Genomic DNA, 18,354 nt, shown 5'->3' on the forward strand with positions numbered 1-18,354 from the left:
ACAAGTCACACCAAAGTCGAGCAGTACACAACACTAGCTTGTGTCCTCTCATACAGTGTATGAGCATCAGGGATGCAGCGTACACTGGGGCGGGGAAGGGGCCTCTTGCTCAGGGCCCAGTGGGGCTGTGTCAACAGAAGGCTCGCCTGGGGCCTGTGAACTCTCTCACCTGGGCTTTTACAGGCAGCCACGGTTGCTTCTTGCTGGCTGCTGGCAAAGATGCCGTGGTCCCCACATTTGTGGACCCCTGATGGGGCAGCTAGCCTCCCCCAGAGGGAAGCATCCAATAGAAAGCCGGAATAAGCCAGGGTGCCTTTTATGGCCGAGTCCCGCTGTTGCGTCCCCCACATCTATTCTTTAGACGTCATTTCCTCTGTCCAGCCCTGACTCAGGGCCTGACCTTTTGGTGGGAGGGCTGTTGAAGGATGTGTGGACGTATTTTAAAACCATCGCCCAGTGAAGGATATTTAAAAACATAAAGGAGGAGAACAGAACCCCCCACAACTTCCATACAGCATGTTTTCCTCTGGGATTTTTGAGAGCGTATCACAGGCTACCCCTGTATCCACGGCCACCTCCGTGGCCTCACACACTGCAGGCTTCTGGGAAATGTTCTCTCAGCACCAGGGCCTCTCTGAAGCTCCTGTATTCCAAATATAAACCATCACCTTCAAGAACAGCTGTTTTTTCTCCGATGGGTCATTAATCTGGACTCTGCGTTTCTCCTCTCTTGGCCTCCGCAGCCCAGAACATCGTGGCTGGGAGTGGAGTTGGCATCAGCCACGAGCTCATCAGTCTGGAGATCTCCTCTGCCGACGTCCCGGATTTGACCCTCATTGACCTTCCCGGCATCACCAGGGTGCCTGTGGGAAATCAGCCCATGGACATCGCACAGCAGGTGAGCCCTTCTGGAACTTGGGAGTGGGCTGGGCTGGAGTTGGGGAGACGCTGAGACCTCTGCTGGCCACCCCAAGAATCTGGGCTACCCAGCCCTCGTGCTAAGTGGTTGGGGAGGAGATTGGGGTAGTCTTCCTGGGCAGGGACCTCATACTCAGGATCTGATGAGAGAGAGCCTGGAAAGGTCAGGGAAGATGACGTGGTGGGACTGGGGGTGCATGGGACAGCTCATGGCCTGCCTAACGTGAGACTATCAGCCCAGTGTAGCCAACTGTCTTGAAAGTCGAAAGAAGCCAGAAATTTGTGCTGGCCGGGGGGCTCCGATGATTGGAGCATCGTCCCATAAACCAAAAGGCTGCAGATTCCATCCCCGCGACAGGTTGGTTGCACATGTCGGAGGCAACCAGTTCATATTTCTCTCTCCCGTCAATGTTTCTCTCTCCCTTCCTCTCCCTCTAAAAATAAGTAAATGTGTCCTTGGGTGAGGATTTTTTAAAAAAGACAATGAAGCGGCCAGAATTTTGGATTTTCACATAAAATATGTCAATTATAGCAACAATTTAAAAAATTAACACTATGTCAAATAGTCAGAACATGGTCTGTGATCTCTGGTTGGGGGGCAAGAAGCCAGCCCAGTGCGGAGGGATGGCATCCACGGGGCAGAGCAAGAGCTGCTGAGCCTGTTGCTTCCTTTCCCAAGGCCTTCCCTCTTAAAGCGGCTTGGAAACAGTCTTGCTGCGATGCTTGGGTCCCATGTGATCTTTGGGCAGGGCCTGTCCTTAGGCACCCCAGCCCACCCTCGCCTCTCCGTCTCTGGCCTGCCCTTTTTTCTCCCTGACATGCTCTCCCCACCCAGGCTTCCACGTGGCACCTTCTCCTAACTTCTTCAGGGCTCTGCCTAAGTGTCACCTTATCAGGGAGCCCTTCCTGGTGTCCGAGAGCCTGCACCTGGCCCTTCTGATTTCACTTACCCTCCTTACGGAGTGCTTTTGCCCCCCATTTTCTCCTGGGATGTTAGCCCCTGGGGGGTTGCCTGTGCAGTCAATGTTGAATCTCTAGATCCTAGACTGGGCTCAGAACCTGGTGGGCACCCAGTAAACATTTGGAGCATGAATAGGTGCTCTCTGTGGGGCTTCGCTATGTAGGCAGACATTGTAGGGAATGGTTATCATACCCAACATCCTGTCAAAATGCATGCGAAGGCGAGTGTCTCACGCAGAAGTTCCTAACCCAAGTCTGGGTCACCCCTAAGGAACCGGTGGCAATGTCTGAGACATATTTGGTTGTCACAGCTTGGGAAAGTGGGATTGCCACCAGCATCCAGTGGATACAGACTAGAGACGCTGCCAAATGTATTTTCCAATGCACAGGGTGGCCACCCACCACCAGACTGATTAATACGGTCCACAGAGTGGAAGTGGAGCATGCTTGATTGCGGGCCTGTGCACAGGCAGACCCCTGCAGGGCCGTCACCCGGCTGTGGCAGAGGGAACGGGCACCAACGAGAAGAAAACTTTCCATTCGTGGACAGCTAACTTTACAGCTCGCTGATAAAGGTCACTTATAACTGTATACAGTTAAAGTCTTCCACGGCCGAGACCCAACTGGGCCTGTTTTACATTTGGCATTTTTATTTCACCCCAGGGCTTCATCGTTTACACGAGGCTAGTTTGTGCTTCTGCGATGCAAATGTCCCACGTTGTGGCTAACTAAAATAATTAGATAGGGCATTGTATGAGCCGAACTACATGTAAATTGTACCAGGCTTAAAGACGTGTGTCCCCAGGTGCCAGCCTTTTCCACGATGGTTTGTATTGTCCATGGGGGAAATATTATTCAAATTTGTCATTTTAAGGCTTGTGTTTCCCACATCTCCCTTTTGCTTACAAATGCTAAGAAATGTTATAGCAGTTCTCTCATTCGAATGAGTTAGACTCCTCCCAAGAACAAACTGCAGAAAAAGTCATTAATATTAGGCATGAACGGGTAGAGGTGTTGCCCTCGGATACTGCTGTGAGCAGGCACTAAGCATCGGCCACTAGGGGGCGCTGCGCTGAACTGGATTCTGCAATAAGGTGCCACAAATCTCCACGAGGGCACCCCTGGGCTTCTGGGGCAGATACAACACAGAAACAAATCATACTAATAGATTACTAATAATCTCAGAAGCCTCCCAGATCTAGAGAGGAAGGAGAGGTTTCATCCAGCTACAAAAATCAGAGTCTTTGGGAGAGAAAGAATACCGGTCGCGGGCCGGTCAAAGTAAGAATACCTACTTACTTTGATGAGTAAGTAGGAAATCAACAGAGAACTCCGTAAGGACAGGTAGGGTGGGCACTCCAAAGAAAGGGGACAGGCCAAGCCACCGCTCAGGACTGTGAAAACTGGGTCTTGCTCTGGGATGACATTGCCTCTCGCAGGGACAGGGGTGTCTCGCTGTGTAGCTCGGTAACCAGAGACGAGTTCGCCCTTTGTGTGATTCTCTGGCATCAGATCAAGGTGCTCATCAAGAAGTACATCCAGAGGCAAGAGACCATCAACCTGGTGGTGGTGCCCTGCAACGTGGACATCGCCACCACAGAGGCGCTGAGCATGGCTCAGGAGGTGGACCCCGAGGGAGACAGGACCATAGGTGAGAAGAGGGAATCAAGCTTCCAGGAGACGGGGAGGGAAGGGATGATCCTCACATCTGGAGAAGGTCCCGGAATGAGGTCTGCTCTTAGAGACGCCCACCTTTGGCGTGAGGTTCAAGTGCAGTTTCAACAGCAGCCCCGGGGGCTCTAGTGGCATCTGGGCAGCCGGGACGGGTCATCCTCACTCTCGCTCAGTCAGGGGGATGCGAGCCGCCAGAATCCGGTTCTCCACCCTCCTTCTCACCCCTCATTTGCATTCATGACCATCCTGGGTGGTGGCGGCCGCACGGCACAGGGCATGTGCTCAACGCCTCTGAACCGTATTCAGTTTAGTTGAAATGGCCTGGAATGTTCTTTCTCCACCCCCTCATCCAGAGGCCCTCTGTGTCCACCTAGCCTCAACCTGCATGTCCACCCTGCCTGTAGTCATTTCTTTGCTCTTATTTTACTTCTCTGCATAGCACTTACCAATATTATATATTCTTGTTTATTTCTGGTATGTTTACTAGATTAAATTTGTCTGGCTTTTTGCCACTACAAGATGGAGGGATATTCGTGAAATCGGGGACTTTGTGGTCTTGTTCACTGCCATCTCCTCAACACCGACAGTAGAGTGCTTAATGAACATTTGTTAACTTAATATGTGTGGGTGATATATTCAGGAACAAATAAAAGAGAAAAAAATTAAGCATCTAAAAATTGCTCTCAGTGCCTGCCACTAGGGGCGCTGCGCTGAACTGGATTCTGCACTAAAAGTGTTACCAGTCATTACAAGGGCAGCCCCCGGGGGTTCTGGGGCTCAGTGGTTGAATCATTAAATGATGCTTATGAGCTAATTCTGTAGATGGAGGCATGGCAAGTCCTCTGTTTCAAATTTAGGCACAGTATGAGAAGGACCTGTCTCCCCAGCTAGGGGGAACTCCAATTGCAAACCTCCATTTTTGTTAACTCATTCCTTTTTCTCGGAATAAAGTGCAATGATGTAGGCTTCTGTGAGTGATTGCTGGTTCCAAAGAAGGGCATTCCGGGCTACTATTTCCCCTCCCAATGGAAGGTGCAAATGTAGATTCAGAGATGCCTTCGTCTGTTAGTAACACGAAGGTCTGTGAGTGTAAGGTTACATGCTCTTAAATAACATCTCCGGGGAAGAAAACAGACAGAGAAATCCAGCTGCTCAAGTGCCAGGAAAGCTTCTTAGAAACATGACGATGCAGCCAGTCGGTAGTGACGACGCCAGCTGCCCGAGCGCTGGCACACAGCAGGTGCCCCACGAACCTTGGGTAAGTAAGTGACACAAGGCAGTTAGTGAACTGAGTGGGGGGCGGGAGCAAAGATGAGGGCTGATGGCGGAATGAATGAATGAATGACTGTCAGGCAGTGGGCAACCAAGGCTGCAGAAGACTTTCTTGGTCCTGGCCAGGATAGGATCCCATAGCCCAGCAGGGTTCAAATATATCTGAGAAGAGAACTGACCTTTCTGTGTCTTCCCTAATCATCTCCCAGGCATCCTGACCAAACCAGACCTCGTGGACAAGGGCACTGAAAAATACGTTATGAATGTGGTGCAGAACCTCACGTACCATCTCAAGAAGGGCTACATGATCGTGAAGTGCCGGGGCCAGCAGGACATCACAGACAAGCTGAGCTTGGCAGAGGCCACCAAGAGAGAAATGATGTTCTTCCAGGCACATCCATATTTCAGGTGAGGTTCTGCAGGACACCCTAAAAGTGGACTCCGTGGAAGCCAGCCCCACCTACCAGAACTGGCCAAAGTGAGAACCAAACTGCATGCAGAAATTATACAGTGTCGCAGAACCTATCTTTGCCATTGTTTTGGTATCAAATGCATTGGCTTCTTTAAACAAATCATTTTTTTCCTGGGCTGTAATGACAGGGCTGATCAAAAACTGTAACATTGCGTTTCATAGAGCACAGGGAGCTTTGGTTTCCAGAACATTTTCACTTGCTTTCCCACTGAATCCTACAAAATCCTAAGAGATACATGTGGCAGGCGAGCTTCTTCCCATTTGTATAGCTAAGGATAATGATGTCAAACCAGTAGTCAATGGAAACAGGACTGGAAGCAGATCTTTTAGCTTCCAGACACTGATGTTGCCCATCATAAATGGTGCCCATTAAAACCCGCTTCAGAGCCTGCAAACTCACCAGTTGTGTTAAATATAAAATTAAACCCATCAGTTGTATTTCATATAAGTTTAATACAGTTATCCTGTAGAGGCGCAGCAGTTTGCAAGGCACTGACTTTGTCCCCATTGCGTTGGGCACTTTGCTTTTTTATTTTATTCAGGAACTTGATGGCAACAGCATAGTGAAACCCAGAGGTCACTTCCGCCTGAAGGAGAGAGTCAGTGGGTGCAGAATGTGGGCAGACCAGGTTAGCTACTCACTGTGTGCCCTTGGGAAATGGCCTGACCTCTCCAAGCTTGTGCTTTCTCACCAGCCCGGAGAGTGCCACATGACTGCTTCATAGGATTGCATTTCCGACTAAGTAGCAGGACACATGCAAAGGTCCTAGTTCACTCCATAAATGGCACCCAGCTCCTCCTTTCTTCCTCTCTGCTCCTGCCCTAAATGGAAGAAACAGCTCGTTGGCAGTAGCAGCACTGGAGGCCCACCCAGAGAGGGCGCCGCTCACTGAGCAGAACAAAGATTCCGCATATGTGATGTATGTGGAGTGTATGAAGTAGTCACACCCATGGTCTCAACCCGGAGCCACAGAACCTCCTGGAGAGTTTGTTGTGTCCTGTCCCAGAGTTTCTGGGGTCTGGGGTGGAGCCTAGGAACTTGTATTTCTCAGGTTTCTCTGGAAACGCAGGTTTCCAGCTGAGGCTGATATTGCTGGTTCAGGAATCACATTTTTACGACTGTTACTCAAGGGCCTGGGGACAGGGAAGTCAGCTGGGGGCTCTCTGGTGTTCCGCGGTCTCTAGAACGTACTCAGCTTGCATCACTGAACCTGGATGCCCATTGCTTATCAGCTGCCTGCCCACCTGCCTCCAACCCTGGCAACCACCATTCCGCTGTCAGATTGTGTGACTTTGGCTATTTTAGATTTCAGCCCTGGCTGGTGTGGCTCAGTGGACTGAGCGCCCGCCTGTGAATCAAAGGGTCGCTGGTTCAATTCCCAGTCAGAACACATGCTTGAGTTGTGGGTGGGTCCCCAGTAGGGGGCACACGAGAGGCAACGACACATCAGTGTTTCTCTCCACCTTTCTCTCTCTCTCCCTTCTCCACTAAAAAAATGTTGTTCATAGATTTCCTTTGTAAGTGAAATCATGCAGTGTTTTTTCTTCCGTGACTGGCACCTGTCACTTAACACAATGTACTCAAGGTTTATTCGTATACTCACCTATGATAAAATTTTCTTCTTTTATAAGGCTGAATCTTACTCCATCATATTGTTAAAATTAACCACAAACAGAAGCCAGACTTGGAAATTCCTCGGAGTAAGCAAAGCCAGATTAGTCACACAAACAAAGTTTAATTTAACTTCTTTTCCTGAACAAGCAAGTGCACACAGCAGGGCCCTTCCTGTTTATGCTTCTGAAAATCATAAACAAAACTTAAATTGTTCCCCAGAGTTGAGATGAGGTAACCACGAACTAATTTCCTTATATTTAAGAAAGTTCTAGAATTAGAACCAATCACCGGGAAGCGGAAACTGTCACTGCTTTCTCACTACGCACGCCGCTTTGTCACCACCTGTCTGAGCCCTGCTCCCTGGCTTGGTTGGAGTGCCTCCAGTCTGCAAATGGTCTCCTTGCTGCGTGCACAATACCCTCTTACTGATCACTCATGGCTTCCGGGACTCGTCGGTTTCACGTCTTTTCTTTCTGAACCTCTGCCCACGTGTGCACAATATTTCCTGGGCCCGCTCATCTGTCCATGGGCACGCAGGTCATTCCCAAGTCTCAGCTGTTGTGAATGGCACTGCTGTGCACACGGGCACAACACTATCACTTTGAGATCTTGGTGTCCATTCTTCTGGATAAATGTACACATGTGGGATTGCTGGGTCACATGGGGTTCTATTTTGAATTTTGTGAGAGAGCGCCACGCTGCTTTTCACAGTGACTGCACCATTCCACCGCTCCACCACCCCTGGGCAAGGCTCCGAAATGTTCCCAGTCCTCGCCACTGCGTGTCTTCCAGTTTTGTTTTTTGTTTTTTTCCATGTACCTGTTGACCATTGACATATTTTCTCTGAAAAAAATCTTTAACCAACTCTTTAGCCCATTTTTAAATTGGATTATTAGTTCGGGGAGGTTTATATGCTATTTGAGTTGTAGGGGTTACTTACGTATTTTGAAAATTAACGCCCCATTAATAACATTGTTTGCAAATATTTTCTCCTGTTTTGCAGGTTCCCTGTTGACCATTTCTTTGCTCCCCAGAAGCCTTTCAGTTTGATGTGGTCCCACTTTGGTTTATTTCTGCTTTTTTTTTTGTCTGTGCTTTTGGAGAAATCATTTCCAAGACCCATATCATAACGATTTTCCACTGTGCTTTTTTCCTGTGAGATTAACATTTCATTAACATTTAAGCCTTCGACAAATTTTCAGTTGACTTTTGTGTGTGGTCTGAGATATAAGGATCCAATTTCATTCTTCTGCGTGTAGGTGTACACTTTCCCCAATGCTTGTTGGAGAGATTACCCTTTCCACATGTGTCTCCTAGGCTCCGTTTCTGAAAATCAGTTGATCAGATGTGCGTGGGTATATTTCTGGGCTCTGCATACGGGACGTGTCTGCCTTTATTCCAGCACCATACTTTTTTGTGTTAGTAAACTCAGCCTTGTAAGGTAGTTCGAAATCAGGATGTGTGATGCCTTCTACTTGGTTCTTCTTCCTCAAGACGGATTTGGCTATTCAGGAATAAAAAGTTGTTATGAGAAATAAACCCCTAGTTTGGACAAGTCCCTGAATTTCTATGAAGTTAGGTTTATGTTTTTCTCCTGGAGGTAAAATAGTCCCTTACTCCAACAGCTTGCTGGATGGCAAACAGAGATACTGAATGCAGCCTTCCCACCACCAGGCTTGCCTGGGCACAGGCTCAGCCTGTGATGAGCAACTGTCTTCTTCATGCACCGCCGGGCTTTTCTGATGCCACGTGTCACCCCAGAGCGCTGAGCTCACCTGCCCACTTGCCAAGCCCAGCACTGGGAAATGACCTTATGGGCCCTTCCTGAACTCACGTGGGCTGTTTCTTCTCAGGGTGCTCCTGCAGGAAGGAAAGGCTACGGTGCCCCGCCTGGCGGAGAGACTCACCACGGAGCTCATCTCGCACATCACTGTGAGTCGGGGGGCAGTGGCAAGTTATAACAGCTGCAGACTGCCTGGGCCACTCTCACGGTCATGGGTGGGCTAGGACACCACACTGGTCTGCCCAGATAAGCAAACGAACAAGCACACTGGGAAAACCAATTGCTCCTGGCCAGAGGCACACAGGAAAGCTTCTGGAGCAGGAAGGAGCAGACGCACAATCTTGAACCAAAAAGCTGAACCAGTAATTGGGGGGGAGTGAAACGAGAAATCACAATACCAGTCCCGCAGTGTAACAGGGAATGAACACCGAGTTTTCTCTACACACTTAACACTTCACACCACGTAAAACGTCCCCAGCCTGACGCTTGTAAGAAGGACGTGCTCAGTTTTCATGGATTCTTAAAAAATGGGCAACTGCAGACATGTCATTAGAGGCAATAGAAGCGTGGCTTAGTGCTTCCTGAGATACGGAATATTCATAGCGCTTGCCTGGACCTTAGTGCACGGGGCCGAACAGCATGGGGGTACTAAAGGTTAACCCTTAGAGCAGAGAGGATCCCAGAGCCCAGGTTCCCGTCCACACGAAAGTGCATGTCAGACACAAGCAATGGGTACTTTTGAGCCAGGAAACACATTACTCAAAACATAATTGGTTGGGAGGAGGCCATGGTTCTGAAGCCAGAGTGCGCACCAGAAGCGCCTGGAGATTGCGTTTAAACTCATATTCCTGGCCCTGGCCAGGCAGGTCGGTTGGGTGGAGTATCATCCTGTGCACTGAAATGTTGTGGGTTTGATTCCCAGTCAGGGCACATACCTGGGTTGTGGGTTCAATCCCTGATTGGGTCACTTACGGGAGGCAACCAATCGGTGTTTCTCTCGCACCAATATTTCTCTCTCCCCCCCCCCCACTTTCTAAAATCAATAAATATTCTTGGTGAGGAATTACAAAAATAAGTAACATCTCACATTCCTGGGCCCCACATGCAGAGTCTCTGCGTTAGGAGGTGTAGGGCAGGGCCCACAAAGTTGCGCTTGTAATTCCTGGGGCATCTGTGGCGAGCACTTGGAGAACTACGGATTCTAGTGGAGTCTCCTGGGTTTTCAGAAGGAGGCTCGGAAAGATGTAACCCCGTCTAATTGAAAAGAAAACACATTCTTTCACAAAAGGACATTGCATTTTCATAACTTCTGTGATACTTTGATCTTTGAAATTTATATCAAGGCTCGATTTAACTTCTTGGTGTCACCCACCTTCATCTTCACTTTATGTGCCCTTGAAAACCCCAGGGAACCCACCCTGCCAGGCTGGCCGCAGTGCCCTTGGGCACCGGAGCCAAGATGGGGGCCACTGCTCACTCGGGGGTCTTCGCCTGCAATGTTCACCTGTGTGGGCCTTGGGCGTGGTAAGCAGGGTGCAGATTGGAACTCTGCCACTTACCAGCTGAACGGTGACATCAGGCAATTTGCCTCTCTGAGCCTGAGGTTCCTGCCTCGTAAAGAGAGGCCGGGAAGCCACATGCTTAATGCTGTGTGAGGCTGACCTGAGATGCGGGGGACTTGGGCCAGCACGGGGCCCCAGGACAAGCCCCCATGGCGTTGCTCTGGGTCCTTTCTTCTCCTCAGCGTAGTTCTGGTCACTTGGCGTTGTTGGCTGGTCAGGACCACCCAGCCTGACACTAACACCCAAGACATAGCTTCTACCAAAGCACCATTTTCAATGTATAGCCCTCAAATGGTCCCCCCGGGACACTGGACCACAGAAAGCTTACGCTGTATTCCAGTGTAATTGTTCTCGAAATACAAAACACTTATCCAAATCAGACACAACCCAAAACCGTCCATCACCCGATTCCCGGCACGACGGAACCACCCAACTGACACAGATGCTCCCGCTAGAGCACACGCCCCTGGCAGGCAGAGCCCTCCGAGGGCAGCTTCATGGGCCTTTGGCCCAACGAGCTTCCTGAAGGAACAGAAACTGCATCCCCTCCAGTGCATTCACGTGGGGTCCTGCTCATCCCCCCAGGGAACCTGTCGGCTCATTTCAAGCTGTGGAGTTTCATTGTTTGCTATTATTTTGTTCAGAAATCCCTCCCATTGTTGGAAGAGCAGATAAGATTGAGCCTCCAGATTGCAACAGAGGAGCTGCGTCACTGTGGCGAGAACGTCCCCAGCAGTGACAACGACATAATGTTCTTTCTGATTGAGGTGAGGATTCCCGGGGCCTCCACGTGGCCTCTCAGGCACCAGATCCCTTGAGCCGGCCGCATCCTTCTAGGTGGCCCTCTGCGCCTGCCCACCTGTGCCCTGCCGGGAGCCCTGTTCATCCGGGAAATGAGGTGGTTGGGTGGGCGACCCGACCTGCCAGCCCCCAGCACCACACCCTGCTGCCGGGGCCTTTCTCTTCCATGCGGTTACAGCACAGATTCATGACTTTCCTCATTTTCAGAAAATTAAAATGTTCAATCAGGACATTGAAAAGTTAGTAGAAGGAGAAGACATTGTGAAGGAAGAAGAGACTCGCTTGATCAACAAACTCCGAGAGGAGTTTAAAAACTGGGCGTGTGTGCTGGCAGCCAGTACCAAGGAAGGTAAGTCCTGGGGCAGGGCTCCCCCTAAAGGCAGTGTCTTACTCCCCAAGGCCAGAAGCCACGTCCAGCACGTGAAACGTGCGCAAAAAGCTAGCGTGTCCGTGCAAGAGATCCCGGGCCCTTTAGTCATCCCTAACATGGAGCTTCCCCAGTCAACAAGGAGCATTGCCCTCACCAGGTCAACAGAAAACAATCCCACCTCCCCGACTTGCTTCTCGCACTTTTGTGTTGAGTTAGACGACTCCGCTTAACCTATATCCCCCTTCCTGCCACCCTTAACCCAAGACACAGAGGACAGGGCTCTGACACGAACCCTCTTGTCCAGCTTCTGCACCAGCCTGGATGGCAGTATGTTGCCTGTGTGTGCACGGGTGCATGTGTGTGCAGGTGGGTTCACATTGTGTGCACGTGTTGCATCTTTGTTCATTTTGGCACTTGAAAAAAAACAGCACTATTCATTTCCATGGTAGAATTCCTCCAACCCTAGTCGGGCTGAATTCTTGAGAGACCTGTGAGTGAAACAAGAGTATGTAACTTTTTATTTTGATTGAACTAACCAGATTTTTGTCTATCAACTATAAACACTGAACTTCTCTCTTGGGGTCATGACTTTCACCTGAAACACATGTTTTAAGAATAAGATTTTGTTTCTTGAAAGTCACTGTCAAACCATGTATTTTTTTTTTCATTATTGAAAGAAAAACTTCCACTTAGAAGCATTGCCTTTGGGTACACACAGTAAATAAGCAAGACTTAAAAAAATGTTTCTATGTTTTAAATGGCTGTGGTTGGTTTTATGTTGCAGTTAATAATATTATTCACAAAGAAGTCTCCAAATATGATAAGCAATATCGCGGCAAAGAACTTCTTGGGTTTGTCAACTACAAGACATTCCAGTCCATCGTGCAGCAGTACATCGATGAGCTGGTCGACCCCGCACTGGACATGCTGCAGAAGATCGTAGGTGAGCGCCTCTCATGGGGGGCCCTCCCAGCACCTCCAGTGGGTCTCGGTGCCTTGGAGGGGGAGGTTGGAATGCAGAGATCAAACAGCCTGCCTGCAGGTTTTCGCTGCCCGCTTCGGGGAGAAGGGCAAGAGTGTGCATGAGCTTCATCTAATCAGACCTACCCCTCCACGCAGCTGCGGGAGGAAGAGTCAGATGCTAACCCAGAGGAGACCACCTACTCCGTGAAAGGACAGGAAATTGATGGGACCTGCTCAGGGTGGGTGGTGGCAGTGGGTTTTGGGACTCCCTGGGACTGTGTCCCACTTCCCTCTCTCTTCTTTTGGTTTGTAAATTTGGGGAGTAGGGCCTTAGAATAGGGTCATGTACCATGATTTCTCCTCCCTGTGTTTTTAACCCATTTTATTCCTGCTTGCATTTCACTGATGTTTGGTTTTTCCTTTGGTCAGAAATTGTCCGGCAAACTTTTGTTGACATGGCCAGAAATCATTTTGACGAGTTTTCCAACCTTAATCAAACAGCCCAAGTAAGTACCCACAGTTCACCTGCTGGTCACCTGTACTGATCTACCCAGGTCTGGCCTTTGAAAGAAGGTGGATGTGTACCGTGGCTCAGAAACACAGGGCCAGGGTTATAACTGCAGATGTGCTGAGCTGTCCACCTGAGTGGCATCTGCAGTTCGGCTCCCACCTGACCTTGCTCTTGCTCGTAATCTCCTGCAGCAAGGCAGGGCACACCTGAAAGACGGATGACTGCCTCTAGTGCCTCTAGGGTTCCCCGTGCAAACCCCCCTCTACCCAGGCCTACGCTATGGGTCAGAATCTCATTCCACAGTCTCCTTTGGATGAGCAAGAAGAATTTTGGTCATTTTCCCACAGCACAACCTAACTTCTTCTTTCACCTCTTTTGCCAGCTGGTAAAACCGAAATCTCACTTCTGAGCTCTCCCACTTTCCCAGACGCTGTGTTTGGTGCCTGGGGTCACCTCACTATGAGTGGGTGATGTCTGGTCCTTGGGTGCCATGTCTCCCTGCTGGAAGCTTCCAGGATGTAGGCCTTTCTTCCTGGGCCTCAGCAGTTGGCCCCCTGGGTCCCCCAACCCCACCAGTGGCAGGGCTGGTTCTGCTGAGCTCTTTCCAGCTGGGCCAGGGCACAGAAGCACTCTGTTGCACACGCAGGTCACCCTGGGGCCAAGGATGCTCCACTGCCCACCAGGCCCTCCACCCCTTGGTGCCATCCTCAGGTAGCTAAGAAGTTTCTTAGTAACTCCCTGTACCGTGGGGGAACTTCTGGAGTCATCCGAGACCACCAGCCCAGACTCACCCCTCTGCCTCTGCAGCCTGTTCCTCCCAAGCCTCGTCCACGTCAGGGGGCTTGTCACCTCCCATGTCACTCCCCTTGGAAGTGATACGAGGCCATTTCTGCTTTCAAGCCCCAAACCTGCGAGGGAAAACACCACATACATTGTTGTTTGCCCCATACACTGTAAAAAGAAAGAACTGGCCCCTGTGAAACTCACTGGTTCATGCTCTCTCTCTCTCTCTCTCTGAGATCAGTCTCTGCCTTCAGTGTACAAAATTGTGTTTGAAACTCAAAAGCCAAAAAGTGACTTTTCTCCACTATGTCATCCATTCCTTTCCCAGAGTGCCTTTGGTTATGGGGGTAACATAGGAGTCACAGGATTTGGGGCATAGGTAGCAACCTGTCACCCCACTATGTTCGTGGCACACTGGGGTCCTTCCTGAAGGCTTGGACTCAAGCCAACTAGAGAGACAAGAGTGATAGACATAAAAATGGAAACTGAGCCACAGCTGAGGAGGCAGAAAGGTGGTGACGTGAGTCGGATGGAGGTGAGGGTGGAGAGAAAGGATGGGCAGAGTCAGGTGGGAGGGCACAGGCAAGGGGTGGACTGACAGAATGGGGTGGGGAGGACGGCGGCAGAGGATGCCGTAGGGACCTTCTGAAAGTCACCGTTAAAGTCTCCGGGCTCCTTTAACTTTAAATTATTTTTAATTCTGGGTTTAATACTATAGCACTTCCTGAATTGTCTGAGCAATGGGGCGGGGGCCAAAAATATAAAAAAAAAAGTGACGTGCTTCCCTTTCTCACGCCACCAGAGCAAGATTGAAGACATAAAAACGAAACAGTGGAAAACAGCGGAAGAGATCATCCACCTTCAATTCAGGATGGAGAAGCTCGTTTATTGCCAAGACCAGATTTACAGCTCAGTTCTGCAGAAAAAACGGCAGGAGATTTTTAACCCACTCAAGAACGCCTCGCATTCTCAGGAGCCCGCCGTCTCTGCCCTCACGGAGATCTCGGTGCACCTGGACGCGTACTTCTGGGTGAGTGCGGGCGCCCATGGCCTTCGCCGGGGAGTCTGGATTGACAGTTGCTCAACTGAGCGAAGCAGGGAGGGGTCCTTGCTGGGTATTAAATCCTCTCCTCTCTGATAAACTACTCATATATTATCTCCCCTGTAATGGTACAGAAACCCTACGAAGACACTTTTAATTAACGTGCCCCAAATCAGGTTCTTCATATTCTTCATATTCTTCAGGCAGAATATGTACTCAAGAGTAATTCCTACCCCAAACTTCTTTATATTGTATGCTATACATGAAGTACAAAATTACCATTATCAGAGTACAGCAAAATACAACAAAAATACAACCAGCCTTACTGGTCGATGCTTAGAAGGCATTCAGCTCTGAAAGTGCCGGAAACTCGCTAACATCACAGAACAGGAACAAAACTCCTTTTCCTAGATTTTGTGACCCAGTCAACTTCATGGCTTCTAAATGGCCCCCGCCCCACGCACAGACTACACTGTTGGGCACACAGAAGGAAGGGAGCTTTTAAACTGCAAAGAAGCCCGACTACTGAAGCCTTTTCTTAGTCAGAATAAAGAGTTGAGTTACCCAGATGTGGAGTCTAGCCGCCAGGCAGGCTGCACACGCGTATGCAGAGAGAGCATGAGGTGAGGAACGAAGCAGGTCCGATCTGTTTCCAGAACCGAGCCAGGGGTCACAGGGCCGGAAAGTCTAATGGAGAGGCGGAGCGCAGTTGGGAGGGAGCTCCGAGGAAGGCTGGGAGGCCCACAGTGCGCTTTGGGTTTGCTAGCCTACTGGGTGGGTTCTTAGTGCCAGAGAGAGTGCCTAGTAAAACTGAGCAGCCCAGACCGAAGCTTCTCATGGTTGGATTCCGGGCACTGGAGTGGGGTGGGCGGGACCACCAGGACTTGGCAAAATGACCGTGCGCCATGCACGCATCCAGAACCCCAGGACGTCTCTGTGCAGCCACTGGCCTTGGGCCCAGACCCTTCCAGCTGACCCCTCTATCCCCTCTTCCAGGAGACCAGCAAGCGACTGGCCAACCAGATCCCATTCATAATTCAGTACTTTATGCTCCAAGAGAACAGCGACCACTTGCAGAAAGCCATGATGCAGATCCTGCAGGAAAAAGACCATTATTCCTGGCTGCTTCAGGAGCAGAGTGAGACAGCCCAGAAGAGGAGACTCCTCAAGGAGAAAATCTACCGGCTCACCCAGGCGCGGCGCGCTCTCTTTAAACTCTCCTGTTGAAGGGTAGATGGGTGGAAAAGCAACAGTACTTCGGGTTCCATCTTACTTGTGTTCATTGTGAGGGGAAATGGTACAAGAACTGGCTTCTCATTTGGGGCGAGCCTTTCCGCTCCTGTCTGTCCATCTCCGCTGTACTGCACTCAACACCAGAATCTCGATCTGAAGTCCACACGTGCTTTGGAGTATGTCCACGTCCTCCACCCACGTCTGTGAGCAGGTGTCTCTCCAGTCCTTGGGCCCCACAGCCTCCAGTCACGGCTTTCTTAACTACTGCTATCATTCTCTGTTCATTTGACTCCCCCCCACTCATCAGGTTAGGAGAGCCCGGAGCAGGAAGGTCAACATTATATTCTTCTTCTGAATTTCCAGAACCTTCCATGGCACCTGGGACACAGTAGTTACCCCATAAGTGACGTCTCATTGAACAAATGAAAGGTGGAGATTACTGGAGGCCATGACTTAAATCGGCCTTTGGTTGTTGGGGATGGTGTCCCTTAGCTGGTCACTTTCAGATGGAGTAGGTCACGCCATCTGCTGTGATCGTTTCCCACCCCCACACTCTGCCCCAGGGAAAGACAGGTCTGAATGATTCTATTATTAATTTATCTCGTTTCCCTGGTTGTGACAAGTGCCCATTGCTATGTTGTCTTTTTTCCCCCTTTTAACTGAATTTATTGGGGTCACATTGGTTTTGTGTTAAGTCTTAAAGGGAAATTAGTAATAGCAAACATTGTTTAAAGAAGAGTAGAGAGCTTCACACCAGTGTTCATCTCTAGGCTGCAGGATTATGACTAATTTTTTCCTTTTTCACGCTAAGTGATATCTGCCAGATAGAAATTTTAAGACGGTTAGGTAGGACGATTTCTACAGACTTCCTGCCCCAAAGCACACATTCAAAGAGGACATCCATTTTTCCCTCCATCAAAGACCTCTTTTTTCCTTTACCTCCAGGTCAGTAGAGCTCCTTCACGCCTGAAGCTCTTCGGTCAGCTCTCGTGTTTAGCTCTTGGATTGCTTTCTGAGTCCATTTTGTATATGGCACTAGATAAGAGTAATTTCATTCTTTTGCCTGTGGATATTCAGTTTTCCCAGCCCCATTTGTTGAGAAAACCGTCCTTTCCCTCACTGGCTTTGCTACTCAGGTCAAAAAGAATTTGAGCACATGTGCAAGGGTTTGTTCATGGACTCTCCATCTGTTCCATTAGCCTGTCGGTCTGTCTGTCTGTCTGTATGCCAGGACCGCCGTGTTGGTAACTGCAACTTGGTAGTAAGTTTTGGAATTAGGTAGTACAAGTCCTTCAGCTTTATTCATCTTTCTCAGAGCTGCTTTGACTATTTGTGGTCCTTTAAGACTGCATATGAATTTTAGGATGGGTTTCCCCCTTTTTCATCTCTGCCAAAAATGTTGGAATTTGATATAAATTGCATTAAATCTGTAGATTGCTTTGGGGAGTATTTACAGCTTCACAATATTAAGTATCCCATTCTATAAACACAGAATGTCTTTCCATTTATTTATGTCTGTTTTAATTTCTTTAAGCAATGTTTTGTAGTTTTTACTATACAAGCCTTTCACTTCCTTGGCTGAGTTAGTTCCTAAGTATTTTATTTCTTTTGATGCTATTATACATGTAAGTGTTTTCTTAATTTTCTTTTCAGATTATTCATTATTCATTGTTAGTCTACAAAAATGCCGCTGATTTTTATGTGTTCATTTTATATCTTGGCACTTTGTTAAATTCACTTATTAGTTACAACAGTTTTTTTTTGTGTGGAATCTTTATGGCTCTCTACATATACAGTCATCTCATCGGTGAACAGAGATAATTTTATTTCTTTATTTTGCTTAATTGCATAGGCTAGCACTTCCAACACTGTGTTGAATGAAAATGGAAGAAATGGGGATCTTTATCTTATAAAGTTATTCTGGTTTTTAAAAACTTTTGTTATATTGAGGCTGAAGATGAAGAGAATTTAAAAGACAAGACATTGGTCTTAACTTAGGTATTCTTCACTCTTTGTTTTGAATTTGGCTTTTCCCCTTTATTTTATGAGTTAGGTCACATGTACCAGGTAGTCAGTAGCAGAACTAAAGAGAAGAATCCACTGTCTTCAAATCATAAATGCTGTTATTAAAATAGTCTGAGAAAAATAAAGCCTGATACTTAATATTTGTTCTGTGAATTGTATATTCATTCTTCCCCTAAAGGTTCAATGTGTTTCACACATATGTGCACACACCCACACACTCAGCTTCAACCAAAACTTCTCATTCACCACCTCAGGACTGACCCCAAAATCCAGGGGTGAGGTGTCCAGGAAGGATGCTCGGGGCCCGTGTATGCATTTCCAGGGGCCGCCCTCACAAAGTGCCATGCACGGGGTGGCTTAAAACCACAGA

At 48.8% G+C, this 18,354-nt stretch overlaps 1 protein-coding gene across 2 annotated transcripts in view; it reads left to right on the plus strand.

The window, feature by feature from the left end:
• The window catches only part of MX2 (MX dynamin like GTPase 2), a 32,102-nt gene extending 13,972 nt beyond the window's left edge, over window positions 1–18,130 (plus strand). For both annotated transcript variants that reach the window (XM_037042994.1, XM_037042995.1), the window contains exons 5-14: window positions 744–898; window positions 3,391–3,529; window positions 5,034–5,232; window positions 8,765–8,843; window positions 10,901–11,023; window positions 11,265–11,406; window positions 12,212–12,370; window positions 12,820–12,896; window positions 14,487–14,714; window positions 15,723–18,130. In XM_037042994.1, coding sequence (XP_036898889.1) covers window positions 744–898; window positions 3,391–3,529; window positions 5,034–5,232; window positions 8,765–8,843; window positions 10,901–11,023; window positions 11,265–11,406; window positions 12,212–12,370; window positions 12,820–12,896; window positions 14,487–14,714; window positions 15,723–15,953 — 1,532 coding nt within the window. In that variant the 3' untranslated portion in view covers window positions 15,954–18,130. The remainder of the gene's footprint in view (window positions 1–743; window positions 899–3,390; window positions 3,530–5,033; window positions 5,233–8,764; window positions 8,844–10,900; window positions 11,024–11,264; window positions 11,407–12,211; window positions 12,371–12,819; window positions 12,897–14,486; window positions 14,715–15,722) is intronic.
• Window positions 18,131–18,354: the final 224 nt, after the last annotated feature.

The sequence above is a fragment of the Sturnira hondurensis genome, unplaced genomic scaffold, assembly GCF_014824575.4.
Source record: "Sturnira hondurensis isolate 20B ecotype Veracruz unplaced genomic scaffold, ASM1482457v3 Scaffold0003874, whole genome shotgun sequence".
Taxonomy (NCBI): Eukaryota; Metazoa; Chordata; class Mammalia; order Chiroptera; family Phyllostomidae; genus Sturnira; species Sturnira hondurensis.